This window comes from Falco punctatus, assembly GCF_963210335.1.
Source record: "Falco punctatus genome assembly, chromosome: Z".
NCBI lineage: Eukaryota > Metazoa > Chordata > Aves > Falconiformes > Falconidae > Falco > Falco punctatus.
Window position 1 is genome coordinate 15,648,357 of NC_137586.1, and position 17,674 is coordinate 15,666,030.

The 17,674-nt window shown below is 38.1% G+C and overlaps 1 protein-coding gene across 2 annotated transcripts in view; it reads right to left on the bottom strand.

The window, feature by feature from the left end:
* Positions 1-2,085: 2,085 nt before the first annotated feature.
* The window catches only part of TTC33 (tetratricopeptide repeat domain 33), a 55,052-nt gene continuing 39,463 nt past the window's right edge, over positions 2,086-17,674 (bottom strand). For both annotated transcript variants that reach the window (XM_080372172.1, XM_080372173.1), the window contains exon 5: positions 2,086-4,862. In XM_080372172.1, coding sequence (XP_080228298.1) covers positions 4,512-4,862 — 351 coding nt within the window. In that variant the 3' untranslated portion in view covers positions 2,086-4,511. The remainder of the gene's footprint in view (positions 4,863-17,674) is intronic.

Sequence of the window (17,674 nt, forward strand, 5' to 3'; positions counted from 1 at the left end):
TTCTATAACACAAACAAAAATCAAATACATTTTCCTTTAACAGGAGGAGCTGAGATTATTTGCCTTGATACATATAGAAAGTGAAGCTAAATCTCTACACAAATAGTTGCAGCAGAAGCCACTTTTTCACCAGTTAAGCTGGAGAAGAGTATTAGTCAAGTTCCTACTGCAGCTAGAGACGAAGGTCTGCCTGAATTCTTTGCAATTAAACCACTTAACCATGATCTGTTGCTTACCAGTGACCAACAAATAGAATACACTCATCATACTTCCCAAGGCAGGAAATATACCCAGCAGAGCAGGAAGGTGGGACTGCCACCTGCGGACACACCACCTGTACCAACACTGGACCACACCTCTGCAGCTGGCCCAAAGCAGCACACCTATGTTATCGGTACTGTGCACAATGGCAGAATATCAACAGTGTACAGTAAGTATTTAAATAAGCAAGGGCTTATTATTATTTATTGGTTTCTCATTTGATTTATTATTTCACTAATACTATTTTATTATTATTCATCATTACTGACGAGAAATATGTATGGTCTGGAAGATCTTTAAGCAAGAACAGACCTTCTTAAGTAGCTTTGCTACGATAAGCCCCGGGTGTTCCTCCTGCCCGCTGCATTGCTGGTGTGTACAGTGGACTGGACTGACAGCACACATCATCAACACTAACTCCCTCGGTAATGAACTCAAGGATTCCCAACCAGCCCACAGATTACAAGTCTGCTGAGCAATACTGGAATTGCCAGCCACAACCCAGTGGCAGTGCACAAAGGCAGAATGGGAGCACCTCTACTGCCTAGTTGCAAACACAGATGGGGTGTTCAGAAGTAGCCTGGCTAAAAGGACTGGGCAAAGTGTGGCTTTTTTTAGGGTGACAGTTATGTCTCCTTACCTGTCCAACAGTCCCGCTCAGCTTTGGCACCCTCATCCACACTGACCATAAACACATTGTCTTCCTCAGCTTCCCTGAGAACAATAAATCTCATAAAATTAAGCTACAAGTTTGTAGAGATTAATCTGTCACACGGAAGATAAAAGTTTATCTTCCTGCTATGTATTATGAATAGTTCCTATACATTCAAAAGGGCTTCCCTTCTCACACATAAAAGCTCCCTTCCATTTCCAGCCCTGAGAGACCCATACACCCCCGAAACAGCCTGTCTTCCACACCCGCATCCACCCTCCCATCGTCTGTGTTCACAGAAAATGCACAAATTTGCCATTCAACAATTTCTCATACCAAAACTGTACCTCTCAAACTCCATTCTGCTAGTCCTGTGACTGGCAGCCCTGCTGCCTCATTTCCAGCAGTCTGTCCTGCCCACAGACTTTATCTCTGTCTGTAAGAGTGGAATTTATCTGCCCTCTTTCAGCATTTGAAGTTAACTGCCAGTCAGTCACCTTCAGTTTCCTTGTACTCAACGGAAATTAGGCACCTTGGGAGGCTGATACAGCTCATCTTAAGACATTTACGTAACACAAGGCACATGAATGGCCCTCTGAGGCTGTGTATCTTTTTCCACTGGATATAAAGAGATTCAAAGGTGGAAAAAAAGTATTTGAATATTTAACCGTAGATTTTAAATTAAGCAAAATTAATCCACCTAACCAACTGTTGTTGAGATTTCCACTTTAACAATGTTGCAACACTCCACCATTTTAATATAGGATTCATATGGGAGGCAAACACACGGAAGCTACTGCAGCCACTGCAGCCACTGCCACTAGTGATGATGAAGAACAATAAAAATGAATTCCTGATGGCAAAGTGGGAGTGTTCTTCACAGACATCCTGGTTTTGATAACAAAAGCTTTCTCCTTTGGGTCCCTCTCATCTGGATACCCCTGAGAGGTTTAAAAGCACTGAGCACTACCTTTTATTAAACATTTTTCCTGATATGTCTTTTTTTTTTACTATAACTCATTAACAATGTGTTATAGTAAACAGAAGTAAACAGTAAACAGTAAAAAGTGTCTCTGCTCCTGTCAGCAGAGACAGGAGAAGCCAACTGATTAAATTCTAAAATGGTCAACGGTAACCTTTATTCCTATTATAAACAAAAGAATAAACAGGCATCAGTGAGCAGCAGTCAGTATTTTATTCAAACAGACCCAAAAGTTCCTATACATGCAAAACACGGCATGCTGCACAAAAAACAATATTTAAATCATCAATTTTTGCACTTTTTCCCAGTTTAACAGTGTCACGAAGACTTACTCGCTCTACAGTGTTCTATAAAACACTATGGTCCTGACAATAACTAGAATTTATAACCTAGTCTAATCAGAAGGGAAACACATTTAGTACAGAGGATGGAAACGACCATCCCTTGAACCCAGCATGGACATTCTGCTCGATGGTGTAGATACAAACCCCTCCATTACTTTGGCCCAGCGGTGCTGAAGTCAATAGGAATTTGTGAATCATTTCATTGGAAACAGATTCTGTGATAACATGGAGCTCTGAAAGAAGGGAGGCAGTCCTTCCTGTATGAGTAAATACGTAACACTGATGCAAGTATTAAGTGCAAAGAAAGAAAACTTGTGTTGGATTATAGCCGATCTCTTCCAAAATGAAAACATAACTTTACAGCTTCTCACACATTTCCTTTTCTAGGAATCATCTCCTCTTTGAAGAAATCTGTCCAAATCCTTCTCACACTAGTTCTTCCTATGGCTGAGTAGATTGTATTATTTCAGTTCTTAGGGAAAGTGAGACTAAAAAATTCTTCAACTGGGACAATTTAAACCATCTATCAAACCATATCTTAATCTAATGCCTATTCAGTAAGCATTTAAGATGTATTTTTGAACTAAAAGAACAAATGAAAATATGACCTGGTAATTTTTTAGATTTCTTAATATATTTTAGTTGCTGTAATTATTATTACTTTGAATACTGAGGAGATGTTAAAAAGTATAAGTGTGCATGTGCAAGTACAGATCCAAAATTTCACACCAATACAAAAATATATTCCGAAGAATCTTGTAAAAATTAATGAAAATTTAGTAAGTACAACATGGCAATTAAGTTTTTGAAAGGGATAATTAATTACTGCAAAGTCTGTAAGCGTTCTCTTAAATAAAGATATTCAACTGAAAGTGTGATTTGAGGTAATTTTTCTACAAAGCACCTTCTATTGCAAAAATCACTATGCTCTCGAGCAACACTATTTTCTTTTAAAATGTGTTATTTTGAAAATAGAAATCAGATATGGAAAATGGTAAGACGACTGATTTGAAAAGGTTTCACTCACCTACAGAACTATTATTCAAATGTTTTTATCATGCAAAATGTCATAAAAATGAAGTAGAAATGATGTGTTCCCAAGCCTGAATTCTCCAGGAATTCCTCAGTTGACCATTTTTTCAAGTCCAGCTAGGAGGTGACCATCTCTACCATGTCTCCAAGACAATGAAAAGAGAGCAGTCCAGAACAGAGCGCATCAAAGAAACAGCCTGACTTCACTTCTGTGGCCCCCTTCCCTAAAGAAAGACTAACACCAAACAAATCTCCTATGTTATGCCTCTTATCACAATGTGAATACACACCATAGCATCCAAAAAAAAAAAAAAAAAAAGATAAAAAGGGAGACTCAGGTAATGCTGTACTGAAAAAGTGGTTCATTAAGAACATACTTTAAATAGCAGGACATGAGAATCAGGACAAACAAACTGACTCTCTTTATGAAATTAGCCTCACTAGGAAAGAAAAGGCTAAATGTAATACGCTTCAGACATACCTATTTCCAGCTCCCACCATTTTACTTTTGGTGATGTCTGTCACACAGCACTCAAGATAAAGGCCAGTTTCAGTCTCAGCTGAATGTTCTTTCATCTGTTGAAACATTTAGTAATAACTAAGCATTCAGATGCTTGTTTGCATTTCCTTTCATCTAATCGGAAAGTGTTTAACCCATCCACCTATGAAAGCAACACAAAGGTTTCTACTGATTTGATTTGACTACAAATCAGAAGCCCAATCTATCACACACACACAAGTGAAATAATAATCCACCTCTGCTTCATAGGGAACTTCCTCATAGAAAAAGTAATCTTAATGAAAATAAAGACTTCTGATAACAAAGAACAGTTCACACTTTAACTGGAAGAAAAATAAAATTAATGAGTAAGGATTGAAACAGATATTTTTTTTAAATCCCTTTTTCTTTTACAGTTTAAATAAAAGCTTATGAATTACTGCAAAAATGTAGACATTAATTTGCAAAATTATGAAAGACATAAAGATGAAAACAGTTGTTAAAATGTAGTTGAGCATTTTAGTATTACATTTGTTCATAAGAATTTTAGAATCAACTCTTCGCTTTCTTTTCCAGAGATATGGATGGAACGACTCAGGTGACTGCTTTATAAATCTACAAAATAAAATCAACTTCCAGTTCTTTAGCTTTTATAGGCTCTCCCACTGCTCAAAAAACAAAAATAAAGCAAGCCCAATACAATAAATAACACTCGTTCTTATGGCAACCCATAAGGCTGCTCTATCGGGCTCTGATGAAAAGAGTTTCATCAGGAGTTGTAGGACAATTCTCCTTCTCAGTAACAGTCTCTACTGTACCTGAAGCAGACACAATCACTACCGTTTTAGCTGCTGAAAGAGCTTTCTCCTTCTCTGCAATGGCAGCACAGACTGCCACAATTTCATCACTTTCAAAGTCATAGTCTGGGATTGGTTCTTGTGCAAGATCTTTCTCTTTTGCCAGTGTTTGCATTGCCTCAGTCTTTGTTGCCTTCTGCTGTTCATGTAGTTTTCTTGCCCAGGAAAGGTCCTCTTTCCATACTTCAGGGTTCATTGGAAAGATGTGTAAGGACACCTGGAAACTTCGGATTGCCTATAAACAGAATGGGGAAGAAACACTTTAAAGTGTACACATTTCATCATAGAAATTAACCAAAAAATATTACATACATCATTCAAGCAACAACAAAAATGTTTTTACTCCCGTCTGTCTTTAGTAGAACAATCCTCCCTCAGCTGTAAGATCAACAGGAGTGTTACCCCCAGCGAACTGTGCATGTAAGTTCCTGAAAGTACCAAGAACGCATGAACAAATCGGGCATCTAGCAACACGAGCACAAATAAAATTTCACATGTAAAAAATAATATTGTAAATAAAAAGGTAAAAGAAAAATAATTTTTGTTTTGATGGTTTTCTATCCCACTTTTCTCCTACCATCAGAGGTACATGAAGACAAAAGCAGATACAGAAATACAGAAAAGGGATGACTGGGATTTGAAGTAGCAGTAATATTTTAAAATAGCTTTTAAAATAGCATGTAGCCATTTCACATACAGACCTAATACTGTTGTCGATTTGTTAAAGAGTTGAGATCAATTGATTTTATTGGTTTGATTATCTGATTTTATAGAGTTATTTTATAGAATAGAAATATAGGAAGATGATTATTTAGTAAAAGGAGTTGTGAGACCCTTTATACATTTTGTACTAAGGCCAGAAGAATGGGTTGGAATCATTGTTGAAGCTTAAGTAATAATTTAGGGTTTGAAAGGTTTCTTTGTATCTAACTAGTCTTCTGTATAAAGAAAGTATATTGAGATGTCAGAATGTAGGATTAATGGGAACTGGGGAGAGTCGACTGGAACAGCTTGTAGTTACCTGCCAAGAAACCGTGAACTTTAGTAAAAGGTAATTCCGGCAGGGGGAGATCGCGACCACCGACTCATATACCACCTACCCAAATCATACCCCAGACCCATTTCTGGACCTTTCTAAGCTTTATTGCGCAGAATCGGATATGGGAGGAGAATATGTTAATGATTTCTGGGAAATGTTATGATTATGTATGAAAAATTAATGAATATGTATGAATAAGTTCTATATATGGAATCTGATTTTGGGACCTGGTGTGCGTTGATCGCGAGAGGACTCGCTCACGCACCCGGCCGTCAATAAAGAAGTGTCTGCTTATCTACATCACATTGGTGTCGATAAGTTTTTCATTCCGAGATTTCGGTAACAGTTTTGGCGACCCAGATGGGACCTCGCTGAAGGAGACCGGAGGAGTCGGGGACCTGATCGGTTCCAGCCGGCACCGAGGATTTCTCGGGGATACCCATCGATCCCCGATCCGTAAGGCTCTTCGCGACGTTCCCTGGATATTTGGTAAGACACTTCTTTTTTTAATTGTAGTAAGTGGGTGGGAGTCCCACTAAAGTAAGTAAGTAAGTGCACTAGAGAAAGTGGGGGGGAGTCCCACTATAATAAGTGTATGGTAAGGAGTGGGTTAGAGTCCCACCAGTGGGTTGGAGTCCCACTGAGTAAGTCTACCTGTCAGACGCAGTGAAAGACCTGCGCAGGGTAGGACTAGGAGTCTGCCTGTCAGACGCGGCGAAAGCTGCGCAGGGTTGGACTAAAAGGATCCTTGTGGAAGTGGAAGCCTAGGCGTCTGCCCGTAAGACATAAGCGAAAGCTATTGCAGGGTTGGACAAAAGTGGAAACAAGAGAAACTATATGCTATAGTGTTCTCTAAGGTAGTGCCTCTAACAAAAAGTTAGAAGAAGTTTTTGTGTTTGTTGTTTTGTGAGTTTGTGTACTAAGAAGAAAATATATATATATTGTGTTATATGTTTGTTTAAAGTAACTGTTGGAAAGTGTGAGTGTGGCTGTAAGGGTGAGACGTATAATTGAGAATGAAAGCGAGTGTGGAGTGTGGATCCGCGGATCGGAGTGACAGAGTTGAATAATTGTGTATTGTACTGTGAGTAATTATACCATGGCAACTAAGTTAACTCGGTTGTTTAAAAGTAAAAGCATGGGTAATCTTGCTGTAAATGACAAAATCCCGAAAAATTCTTTGTTGGGATGTTTATTGGCACATTGGGGAAATTTATAGGATGATCTGTAAAAGAGTCAGATGATTGAGTATTGTAATAATTTGAGTATTGTAAAAATTGGTGGCCTTTGTATATATTGGATGATCAGGAAAAGTGGCCCATAAATGGAACACTGAATTATAATATTATTTTGCAGTTAATGCTGTTTTGTAAAAGAGAAGGGAAATGGAATAAAATGCCAGATGTGGATTTGTTTTTTTTATTTAAGACAAAGAAAGGATTGGCAGGATGAATGTAAGCTAACTATTAGAGATAATTTGGTAATGGCTATAACTTTGATAATAAGAAAGTGGAAAAAAAAAATGTTGTTTAAATTGTGAGGTTGGGAGTGGATATAGAAGTGACATTTTTTTATTAAATACCTGTAAAGGAAAAACTGGAACAAAACCAGGCCATTCCTGCAACCCCTGGATTTGAAATTTGGAAATAAAATAATTATACATGAATTTCTGTATGTACCAGAATGTCTGATACCCTTTTTAGGAAGAGATTTGTTATCCAAATTAAATGCACAGATTGTTTTTGACGAAGGAGAACTTTTCTTGAAAATACCTGAGTCAAAAACGGGAGAAATCTTGATGATACAAGAAAAGGTAAAGGAACAAGAAATTCCACCAGAGGTGGATTTGGCAGTGATCCCTACTGTATGGGAGACAGATATTCCTGGCAAATCGAAACTAGCAGAACCGGTTAAAAGAGATTTGAAGGAAGGCACAGGAACAGTGAGAATTAAACAATATCCAATCAAACTGGAAGTGAGACAGGAATTGAAGAAATTGATTGATAAATTTTTGGAGTATAAAATTTTGGAAGAATGTGAATCTGAGTATAATACTCCTATTTTACCAGCCAGAAAACCCTCGGGTGAATATAGGCTGGTGCAAGACTTGAGAGCAGTATATTAAATAGTTAAGGATATTTATCCTGTAGTAGCAAACCCTTATACACTGTTAACAGCGTTAAGGGAGACTTATCAGTGGTTTACAGTGCTTGATTTAAAAGATGGGGTTTTTTTGTAAACCTTTGGAAAAGGAAACCAGAGAACTGTTTTTGAATGGGAAAATCCTCAAACCGGGCGAAAGATGCAGTTGACATGGACTAGATTACCCCAAGGATTTAAAAACAGTCCAACTATTTTTGGAAATCAATTAGCTAAAGAACTTGAAATCTGGAAACAGGATAAATCAAGACCTGGGCATTTACTATTACAATATGTGGATGACATATTGATTGCTGCAGAAGAAAGACTTACCTGTATACAGGTGACTATTGATCTCTTGAATTTCCTGGGACTAAATGGATACAAACTATCCAGGAAGAAAGCCCAGATAGCCTGCCAGACTGTGATATATCTAGGCTTTGAGATTTCAAAAGGACAACGGCAATTAGGAAAAGATCGCAAAGAAGCTATTTGTGGTATACCTGAGCCGAGAAATATTCATGAACTCAGAGCATTTCTAGGAATGACTGGGTGGTGTCGCCTTTGGATTATGAACTGTGGGCTAATAGCTAAACCACTGTATGAGGCCCAAAAGAATTCTCCCTTTGTATGGGGCCCACAACAACAAAAGGCTTTTGTAGGATTGAAACGTGCCTTAATGTCTGCACCTGCTTTGGGACTGCCGGATCTAACCAAAGATTTCCAGTTGTTTGTTCATGAAAGGCAACACCTGGCACTGGGAGTATTAACCCAGAAGATGGGAAGCTGGAAACGACCAGTCAGATACTTCTCTAAACAACTGGACACAGTGAGTAAAGGGTGGCCAAACTGCCTTCGAGCAGTAGCCGCAACAGTGATGCTCATACAAGAAGCTCAGAAATTGACTTTGGGAAGAACAATAACAGTCTATGTCCCACACATGGTGATAACTGTTTTAGAACAGAAGGGGGGACATTGGCTGTCCCCCAGCCGAATGATGAAGTACCAGGTGGTATTGACTGAACAAGATGATGTGATTCTAAAAACGACTAACCTGGTAAATCCTGCAGTATTTTTAAGTTCTATACAGGAAGAAGGACAACTAGAACATGATTGTTTGGCTACCATCGAGTATGTTTATTCCAGTCGTGAGGATTTGAAAGATGTACCATTGGAGCAACCAGACTGGGAATTGTATACTGACGGAAGCAGCTTTATGGAACAAGAAGTCCGATACGCCGGATATGCGGTAACAACAGACACCAGAGTTGTAGAAGCAGGAACATTGGCGAGTACCACATCAGCACAAAAAGCGGAACTCATTGCTTTAATCCGGGCCTTAGAGCTTAGCAAAGACAAGAAAGTAAATATCTGGACTGACTCAAAATATGCCTTTGGGGTAGTGCATGTCCATGGAGCCTTGTGGAAAGAGAGGGGGTTATTGTCCTCTCAAGGATCAAACATTAAGCATCAAACAGAAATTTTACAATTATTGCAAGCAGTTCAAAAACCAGATCAAGTAGCAATCATGCACTGTAAAGCACATCAGATTGGAAATACAAAAATAATAATTGGAAATAATTTAGCTGATAAAACAGCAAAGAAGGTAGCAAAGAGACAAATATCGCAAATGGCAATAATTCCTTCTAAAACAGTAACCCTTCCTAGGGAAAAACCGAAATATTCAGAGGAAGATGACAAATTAGGTCAGTTATTAAATGCTAAGAAAAACTTAGCTGGATGGTGGATAACTCCTAATGGACAAGTAGTAATTCCCCCTCTTTTAATGAGAGAGATAATTCAAGTAAAACACCAAGAATGTCATTGGGGGGCAGAAGCTTTAGTAACATCTTTACGAAAACAAGTGGTATCAGTTAAAATGTTGGGAATAGCTAAAATGATAACTGCAAAGTGTGAGGTATGTTTGAAAAATAATCCAATGATTAAGAAAAAGGTTCAAATGGGTAGACTGAAATCTGGTGTAGAACCTGGAGATTATTGGCAAGTAGATTTTTCAGAATTACCCAGACAAAATGGGTATCGGTACATTCTGGTAGGGGTTGATACTTTTACAGGATGGCCAGAAGCCCTTCCCTGTCGCACTACACAAGCAAAAGAAGTGGTGAAGTGGTTATTACAGGAAATAATTCCGAGATTTCGGTAACAATACTAGAGTAATCCTAGCCCCATGAAAAGCAGTTTCTGTAACAAGTTTGTGGTTGCAAAAGCACCGAAACAGGCAAAACTAGCAAATAGATTCCCAACTTGGAGAATTGCTCTATGAAAGAGCTCCAATAATTTTATGAACAATGTAGTATTAATACAAGCAAGTACAGTCAATACTGTTTCTCCTGTATTTCAGCCCAATTGGGAAAAGTCTCACAAATACAAATACTCAACACAGAAGTTGTTAAATACATAAAAAAATGTGACCATCTAATCCAGTAGATGTGATATTTGGCAATAAGAGATTGCTACAATATTGAAAAAATGATACACCAAGAATCACAACACAATATTGTATTTATAGTTATATTAACAGTGAAAAGGCCAAGACTGACCTTACCTACACAGACTTATGTGTATGTACAAACAGGCAGGTGTGTCTTTCACACTTATGACTGTATGGTAAGTTATGGAAATGGCTACATGAGTGACCAAACTCTTGTATGACAGAAGAAGCTTTCCTGTAGGATGGGAAAACAGTGATGATACGGATTTGGATTATATTTGGGAAAATTTATAGCAACTTGCATATAAAGACTTTAAAGACATATGGACAACCATTGAATTCCACATTCTGTTGTAATTTAGAAATACCTAAAGCATCCAAATTAATTTGAAAATTCACAACTTTTCATCTACATAGACAGAAACTGCCAAGTCATCCTTCTGCTGGTACAGATTAATATATAAGCTCTGAATGATGTGAACTCTGCAGAAAAGAGATATAAATCAGATTTAAGAAATGCTGATTATGCTATCAGCATTACTGTTGTTGTAATAGGCAGCCTTTCAGTTCCAGGAAAAATCTTTACTATTGGTCCACAGCCAGCTCTGAAGTGTAGGAGCACGCTGAACTTTAAACAGAAGGAGTACAGTGCAATTCTTGCAAAACAGTGTCATTTTATTCAGCTTTGCTAGCTTTTAATTTCCAGGGACACATGAGCTACAAGTAAACACTAAATGCTCTTTTTTTTTTGTATTTCTGTTGAAAACAAAATATAAACAAACACCATCTGCTTTTAAGCCTTCCATGAAAGAGGCCCCCTAATTAAAACCTGTCTATATAATGATGCTCATGCACAATAAACCACCCCAAACACAGTAGTCAAATATAAGGTAACATTTGATAAGCTTAGAAGCTGCTTCAATGACTGATATAATACAGCATGAAAACATAGAATATAGAAAAAAAGACTGTGTATAACATTGTTAAAAATAGGTAATAATAAAGTAATTTTTAAGTGCTGCAGAAGTTCAACGGGATTCCTTTTAAAGCAGCAATGTAACACTGAAAAATACAGAACCGTCATCCACACAAAATTTTACGTTGCCACTGCGGGTGTTTCCACAGCCGTTAATTTCCATTAAGACAGAAGAAAGAATAACAGTGCTACTTCTAATTTCCCCCCTGATGGAGATGTAAATCTCCTTTTCCAACTGCCTGTCTGGCATTACAGGAAAACATGGTGGCACAAGATAAACTTGGAATTTCTAGCCTCATTTTGAAAAGCAGCATATAAGAGACTATGTATTTGTATTTTCAAAATATTTTAGATTTCATTTCACAAGAGGATGTTCTGTAGCAAACAATTTGTACCATAAGCAGAAACTCTTCTGCTGGTTTGCAGAGTCTTTAAATGTAAAGGGCTGTTCTGATCAAGACTATACTTTTTCTAGCACATTTCTATAACCTAAAAAAAATGTAAGGGAGCATTTTAAGAGGTTATGCAGTTCACATCTGGCCCCAAGGTCTGTATTAGGCCTTTATGTTACATCTGACAGACACAATCTGACCTATCTCGAAGGACGTCCATCAGTGAAGATGTGTATACATCTATACGTAATCCTTTTCTGTGTTTAATGATACTTAAATATGGATTTTTTTATTTCTTTTTACAGCATCCAACATAATACTTGGGGGTGCTGGTGGGATGAAAAACTGGACATGAACCAGCAATGTGTACACGCAGCCCAGAAAGCCAACCAAATCCTGGGCTGCACCAAAAGCAGCGTGGCCAGCAGGGCAAGGGAGGTGATGCTGCTTCTTTACTCTGGTGAGACCTCACCTGCAGTACTGCATCCCGATCTGGAGTCCCCCGTATAAGAAAGACATGGACGTGTTGGAGCGGATCTAGAGGAGGGCCAGAAAAATGGTCAAAGGGATGGAACACCTCTCTGATGAGGACAGGCTGAGAGAGTTGAGGTTGCTCAGCCTGGAGAAGAAAAGGCTCCTGAGAGACCTTACTGCAGCCTTTCAACAGTTCAAGGGGGCTTATAAGAAAGATGGGGATTGAAATTTTAGCAGGGCTTGTAGTGATAGGACAAGAGGTAATGGTTTTAAACTAAAAGAAGACAGATTCAGAGTAGATAGAAGGAAAAAAAATTCTATGATGAGGGTACTGAAACAGTGGGACAGGTTGCCCAGAGAGATGGTTGATGCCCCATCCCTGGAACCATTCAAGGCCAGGTGTAGGGGGCTTTGAGCAACCTGATCTGGTTGAAGACGTCCCTGCTGATTGCAGGGGGCTGGACTAGCTGGCCTTTACAGGTCACTGCTGACCCAAACTATTCTACGATTCTATATTAATATTTTACTGGAATTTAAGTCTTACCTCTTATACCATTCACTGTGAACATAAATAATTTTCACAGAAACCTTTAGAAAAGAGACATTTGCAAAATTTTAGCATATTTAAGGACTCTCCATTGTACTTATTTAAACAAAAAAAATATCCAATTCTTCCACATACTTTCACTCTAGTTTAATAGTTTATATGACATAATATGAAAGGTAAATATGTTATCTATTTTAACTTTAAACTGTCAAAACTTTTCTATGCAACTCTTCCATTCAGATTAGTTTTTCTTTTCAATAAAAATTTTCTCTCTGGTAATTTCATTTCAGCAGAAATAATTCTTCTGTCTTCAAAAATGGCATGACCACTTAATATTTTGCAGTTCTTACATTTATAAAACCATTTTATTCAAAGGTTCTTGTGCTCTCATATTTTGGAGAAAAGACTTGAAATATAGTAAGCAATTTTCCAGGTATGAGAGACTATTATTGTCTTTCATCTACGGGAATTTGGTCAAGTTATAAACCCATAAAAGTCTTTGTTCCTATTTTGTAGACGTTTGTGAGATTATGCTAGCTTAATTCTCCTATGCTGGAGGTTCTCCAGTGCAGAGAATTTATGCAGCATAGATGAAGATGCATCACTCCCAGGGCTGACTTAGCACACGTCCTCCTTGGGGTGCAGTGTCTGATAGCTGGCATGACAGGCCAGAGAACACGTGCCTGAGCCTGGATGTATGAGAAGAGAACAGGAGCATAATGAATGGCCTGTGGCAACTGATAGAGATCTCCTCAGCTTCTTTAGCCCCAGACACACATCTCTGTAAAGACTAAAGTTTCAGAAAATTTCCCATCAGCCACGTTGTCCATTTCCAAGTTTCTCTTCAAGGTGTCTCTTCCTGACTTCCACAGCTTCCTTCTTCCTGTTTTTTTGAAGACGTTTCTATCCTCCTCTTGTTTATTCTTTTGCTTTGGTGATGTATTCCCATTTCCCAGATCTCCTCTTGTACCAACTCACTTCTTCCCAGCACCCTTTCCTCACAAGATCTACTGCCTGTCTGCCTTTACACCTCAGTGAGCATCCCTGCAAGACACTGCAGCACGCTCTACAGAAGTCACTGCTTCAGGCAGCCTCTGTCATAGAGATCTCTATACCATGCTCTAGTACACCCAGGATGATAGAGAGATTAAAATAAATCCATCCCGTTATAGAAATTGACAAATTTAGCCCAAGAAAATAAAGCCCAAAGTGCTCTTAACTTGTATATCAGGCGGACAGAAAACATTTATCTCTCCATTACCAACTTATACGGATACCATTATTACAAAGAATTCTAAACTAATGGTAAAACAACTTTCTCCCCAATAGAAGTGTGTCATATATTCTACATCTGTTTTGCTAATACTTTTAATTACAGGGTCTAAGTGGAGATGTACTACTTCATCATGGCTAGAGCCTCAAAAGTCCTCAGCATCTGACAAGAGAAGTGAACAAGAGATGCCAGCTAAGTCAGCAGAGAACACTGGCAAGAACTGAGTATCCCTGCCAGAAATGTATCAGAAAGGGCATTCAAACTTCTGCAGAGTTGCTTGCCCTTCTGCTTTCTTGACTCAAATTACAAATCACCTCCGAGTAAAATTTCTTTTCATGCAATTAAAAAAAAAAATCATTAGGTGGGTTATCAAAATATATTTATGACTTCCAACAATGGTTAAAAAAGATAAGTTATTACACTATAGCTGCTGGAGGCTGCAGGACTAACACAGGACCTCTGAGGAAGCTAGTATTACTGTCTATTACCTGGTATTACCTACAACTGGGTATGAGTGTTTAAAGCGGTTGAAAAGAATTGAACAGAACTCCATTTTAACTGACAAAGCATTTTATTTTCTCTCCAACTTAATACTTCCCTAATACTATATGCTAGAATGTGTATGTGAACAGAGTGCAGCTCAAGATGGACTTGGCAGGACAGCAATATGCCCTGTCACATGCATTATTTTCTAAAGAAATGTTACAGAATCATAGAATCATTTAGGTTGGAAAAGACAATTAAGGTCGAGTTCAACCACAGTCCACCACAAAACCATGTCCTCAAATGCCACATCTACATGCCTTTTAAATACCCTCCATGGATGGTGACTTCAACACTTCCCTGGGCAGCCTGTTCCAATGCAATCCTGATAAGGAGAGCAGCAGCAGTACCTTTTAAAGTGTGACACACAAACTGTAAATGGAATAACAAGACATTCTAGGTCCAAATTATAAAACAGGTTGCCATTTTTGAGATTGCATTGCTTCTTTCTCTTTCCATTTATGTACATAGTAAGTATCAACTATATTCATATAATGATAACTATGCCGTCACTACAAAAAAATCCATACATTTTGTTGTGCTTAGAAGGAAGATCACCACAACAGTGTAATTAAATATTTCAATCTCATATAAATCTATAAAAATAAAATCTGACTAATTTATCCCCTCAAGTTGATAGGAACACAATCTGAAGCACAGGCTTGATTGCTTTTCAAAGGAAAGCCAACCACCAGTTTCCTTTTGAGTATCAAAATCTTTATGTTTCTACATGCTTACAATAGTAACATTTTGAAACATTCCATCAAATTAATAGTTACGTTAATTAGCTGGATTACAACAAAATGCAGTAATGCTTCTCTTTGCTAGTTCATAACTCCCATCATTATGTGAAAGGTCTAAACCTTTTTTTTTTTTTCAAGATAAAGAAAAGGGCTGATCTGAGCATTCATATTGTCAAGGCTTGATTCTTTTTACAAAATGTAGTGTCACACTTAAAAGACTGCTAAACTACTTAGTAACAATATAGCAAACCACATCCTTCAAAACACCAAATAAAAGGCACACACAACTGGTCCATGTTTACACATCTGCCCACGAACCTTTGTAATCTTCAGCACTCTACATTTGACCTAGTGGTCCCATCCCACAACAGGGTGTAAGCTTCAGTCACAAAATCACAGAATGGCTGAGGGTGGCCAGGACGGTCTGAGGTCATCTGGGCCAACCTCCTGGTCAAGCAGGGCCACCTGAAGCTGGCTGCCCATGACCATGTCCAGATGGCTTATGAACTTCTCCAGGACGGGAGACTCAGTCACTTTCAGTTGGTCTTTTTTCTTAATGCTGCTTTTCTTTTTTTGTTTGCTTGTTTAATGGTGTGGGGCTCACTCACTCATGGGAATAACTATTCTAATGAAGGTATCAGTGTGAAATGGTTACTGCTTAAGTTGTCAACACCAGTACAGTAAATATAATTTGATAAACGTTTACAATTAAATGAGAAAAATATTGCAAGCCTGACTACATTTCTGCAGTTTCTACATTCATGTTGCAAAGTTTACTAGGGTATGCTCTTGCAAACTGGATCTGTAGAATCTAAGGAATTTCTGCCTTTACAGAAATAAAGTTCTGCTTGCTCATATTCAAGTATTACCGTTCAATTACCCCACACAGTAAATTCAGAAAATAAAGCAAACAGCTTTGGGAAATGGTAAATACAAAGGGGCTAATTTATCTCACTTTGTCGCAAGTCTAACAAAACTAAATCAAAACAAGTATTTTTTCATTTGAAAGAATATATTACACAGATCATAATAAAAATTAGATTTGTTTAGAAGCTGTGTTTTAGGCCTGGGAAACTTGAAATTGAAATTCAGTAAATTGTTTTTTTCCCAAGAAAAAGCGCATCATTCATTGTGAAGTAATAAAAATATTTACAACAGACCATTTGGCAGGATGTGGGTAGTGAAGACAGACACTGACGGGGAGAAATGAAACAAAGAAACAGAAGAAGCTGCCTTGAGAGGGGTAGTAATTCCCAAATCTCAAACATTACTAAGAAGCCCTGATAATTATGCTTTATTAACTTTTCTTTGTAAAAAATGTAAGGCAGTGAAAAATTAGAAAATCATGGTCATGAAAGACTAATGGAAAAGGATAATTATGACTTTGATCACCTGGTCAAGAAGCCTCCACAGGTTCAATAATTATTAAATCACTTAACCTTTTAATACTCCTCCTGTCATAACCTTTTAAGGTTCCTTAAAAAATCACTTGTTCCAAAATAAAATAGTGATCACTGTCTGCATTTTAGAATAACCCTCCGAGTTCTTCTCTGTAGGTGAGAATATAGTCATCAGAAGGTAGTTCAACATGCCTTAAAGACAGGAAGGCAAAAACGCAGAAACAGCCAGCAGTAAAGAACTAGAGACACCAACAGGAGCTACCCACCCCTGGGCCCCCTGATCAAACAGAGACAGAGGAAAAAAACATTAAGAGAGCAAACTACCCGGTGACAACTCCTCCTCCCTCTCTTCACAGACAGTAAGGTCAGTGTAACATTACAGGAGCACCTACAGCAGTGTTTTGTTTCAGATGAATAATGTACCTTGATGCAAATCTCTGGTTGCTCCCACTTAAAATGTTTCAGTTTGCTTGCATCATGGAATAGTCTCAGACTACATAAACTAGATGGCTTTCTGATTAAGCTCAACAACGCACTACAAAAGAACACCTGGAGTGCTACTCCGCAGTAGAACAACATGAACGTAATGTCAACACCGGATCCCCAGCACTACTGACTCAAGATATCCACTCCTATTGGTGTGATATGACTTGCCAATGTAGATAGAGCTTACAGGATCCAGTGAGCAGACCTGGTGGTATAACTAGTATCAGAATATCAGTATCTATAATTCACGTAACTGCAGCATATTTTTATAGAATAAGCAGCATCAGTTGCCTAGGATCCTTACAGGAAATAAAACCTTGACTTCCCTGAGACTAATGCATTTTAGAATCTGACACATAATTTACAGCGAAAATTTCTGACAGTCAGGAAGGATAACATTCACAGATTGTAGATCCAGACAGGACAGACCATCTGCCTACTCTTACCTTTTATGTCACCGAAGCCAATGTAATGTCACCAGTTATGCAATGCAGATATGCATGAATTTATATTAAATATTTCATATTATGGTATTGCAACAACATAAGGTTGTTGCACACTATACATCTGCAACCAACATCTT